General features: G+C 54.1%; 1 protein-coding gene across 1 annotated transcript in view; it reads right to left on the bottom strand.

Annotated features, from left to right (window-relative positions):
- Positions 1 to 45: 45 nt before the first annotated feature.
- The window catches only part of LOC122245326 (glutamate carboxypeptidase 2-like), a gene marked incomplete at its 3' end in the record, with an annotated part of 21,665 nt that continues 19,210 nt past the window's right edge, over positions 46 to 2,500 (bottom strand). The window contains 2 exon segments of the mRNA XM_086547083.1: positions 46 to 236; positions 2,008 to 2,149. Coding sequence (XP_086403209.1) covers positions 46 to 236; positions 2,008 to 2,149 — 333 coding nt within the window.

Raw genomic sequence — 2,500 nt, forward strand, 5'->3', positions numbered from 1 at the left:
GTGCATTCAACATGACTCAAAAGCTCCCCACTTCCACCCACATACTTATAAATGTGATAAAGACTAGGCAGGAAGGGCGTGGCGGGGTCTCCTGGAACAGTGTTAAGGGTATTCCACATGACACCATCGCTGGGCAGGCCGGTGCCGTTGGGAAACAGCCCATTCACGCCCGCGAAGTCCTGTGGGTCGGGGTAGAGCAGCACGCCCGCCGCCCCTGCTTGTTCGGCGTTGTGAACCTGTGGGCGGAAGGAGGTTTTAGGTCGAGAGGGGGGTTCTTGGCCTGGGGTTCTTGATTCTTAAAGGGGTTCTTAGAGGGGTTCTTAAAAGGGTTCCAATAAGGGTTCTTCAATAAAGGGGTTTCAAAGGGTCAGTCAAGGTCAGATCAAAGAAACTCAACATTTATATTTGTAATATTTTGCGAAGCAAATTGTTATAATTTTGTTAACATATACCAGACATTCTACATGTATTTTTCCTTCCTAGAGAGAGAGAGAAAGAGAGAGAGAGAGAGAGAGAGAGAGAGAGAGAGAGAGAGAGAGAGAGAGAGAGAGAGAGAGAGAGAGAGAGAGAGGGGGAAGAGAGAGAGAGAGAGAGAGAGAGAGATAAGAGAAGAGAGAGGAAGAAAGGAGAGAGAGAGAGAGAGAGGAGAGAGAGAGAGAGAGAGAGAGAGAGAGAGAGAGAGAGAGAGAGGAGAGAGAGAGAGAGAGGAGAAAGAGAGAGGAGAGAAAGAGAGAGAGAGGAGGAGAAATAGAGAGAAAGAGAGAGGGGGGAGAGGGTTAGAGAGAGAGAGGGTGAAAGAGAGAGAGAGAAAGAGAGAGAAGGAGAGAGAGAGAAAGGGGGGGGAAGAGAGAGAGAGAGAGAGAGAGAGAGAGAGAGAGAGAGAGAGAGAGAGAGAGAGAGAGAGAGAGAGAATTAGAGTGAGAGAGAGAGAATTAGTGAGAGAGAGAGAGAAAGAAAGAGAAAGATAGATAGATAGATAGAGAGAGAGAGAGAGAGAGAGAGAGAGGCATGCGAAGTTACTGTCCACGGTTCGGCCATAGGTTGTCAGATTTTGACTTTTAGAATAGTTTCCCATTGAATAGCCTTCACGAAAATATGTGACAAGAGGGAAAGGAGGAGGAGAAGGGGGAAGAGGGTAGGGTGAAGGGGGGTAGAGGGTGGGAGGAAGGGGGAAGAGGGTGGGAGGAAGGGGGAAGAGGGTGGGAGGAAGGGGGAGAGGGTAGGAGGAAGTAGGAGGAAAGGGTGGGAGGAAGGGGAGAGGGTAGGAGAAAGGGGGGAAGAAGGTGGAGGGTGTGAGAGGTAGGAGGAGAGGGTGGGGGATGAAGGGAGAGGAAGAAGAAGGAAGGAGGATGTAGGGGGAAGAGGGTGGGAAGAAGGAAGAAGAGGGAAGAGGGAGGGAGAAATAGGGAGAGAATGAGAAAGAGAGTAAGGAGGAAGTAACCACACAACCAACTAGCCCACCAAACCATATCACAATTCCCTAATCAACGAGCCAATCCCACGTACATTTAATCAACCATTCAACCAACCAATCACCGCCACCCATCCCTCAATCCGAAAGTCAACCACTCATTCCCTCAGTTACTCCTTCACCCAATCCTTATTTCTCAACTGTCAAATTAAACCAATCCATCCTTCAATCACACATCTACCACTCAACCAATCCCCCTGTCCCTCAACCAGTCAACCAGCAATATCAATTCAATCCTTCAAGCAACCAATTCCCTAGTCCTTCCACCAATCCGGTTCCGTAACCAACCAACCCACGAACCCCCCAATCCCTCAACCAACTCACGAACCTAACCTAATCCCTCAAACAACCCACCAACCCATCCTAATCCCTCAACCAACTAACCCATCCACCCACCCCCCATCCCACCACACCTCCACCCACCCACCCCAATACCTCAACCTCCCCACCCCCCACCCCACCCACCACCCACCTACCCAATCCCTCCACCCACCCTATCCCACCCCCCATCCCCCCCCACTTCAACCCCCACCCACCTTGGATCCATCGTGAATCTTGCCGTGCCTCAGCAGGAGGATGGCGCCCTTGAGCGGGATCTTGAGGGCTTGTAGCTTGACCAGGTCCTCACGCCGCCCGTAGTGCCCGTAGACCACCGTGCCCGTCACCAGACCCGCGGCGCTGTAGGAGGAAGGGAGGAGAAGGAGGAGGGGGATGGGGTGGAGGGAGGAAGATGGGATGGAGGGGGAGGGGGAGGGGAGGGGGATGGGAGGGTGAGGGGTGGATGGGAGGGTGGGGGATGGAGGGGATGGGAGGGGAGGGGAGGGGAGGGTGGGGGATGGAGGAAGATGGGGTGGATGGGAGAGGGGGGGTGGAGGAGGGGAAGGAGAGGGATGGGTTGGAGGTGAGGGGGATGGGATGGAGGGGGAGGGGAGGGAGGTGGATGGGGTGGAGGGGGAGGGGAGGGAGGGAGGGAGGGGATGAGGTGGAGGGGGAGGATGGGGTGGAGGGGGAGGGGGATGGGATGGAGGG

Source organism: Penaeus japonicus, unplaced genomic scaffold (assembly GCF_977035675.1).
Source record: "Penaeus japonicus unplaced genomic scaffold, GWHDUDI00000001_assembly GWHDUDI00000019, whole genome shotgun sequence".
In the NCBI taxonomy this organism is placed as follows: domain Eukaryota; kingdom Metazoa; phylum Arthropoda; class Malacostraca; order Decapoda; family Penaeidae; genus Penaeus; species Penaeus japonicus.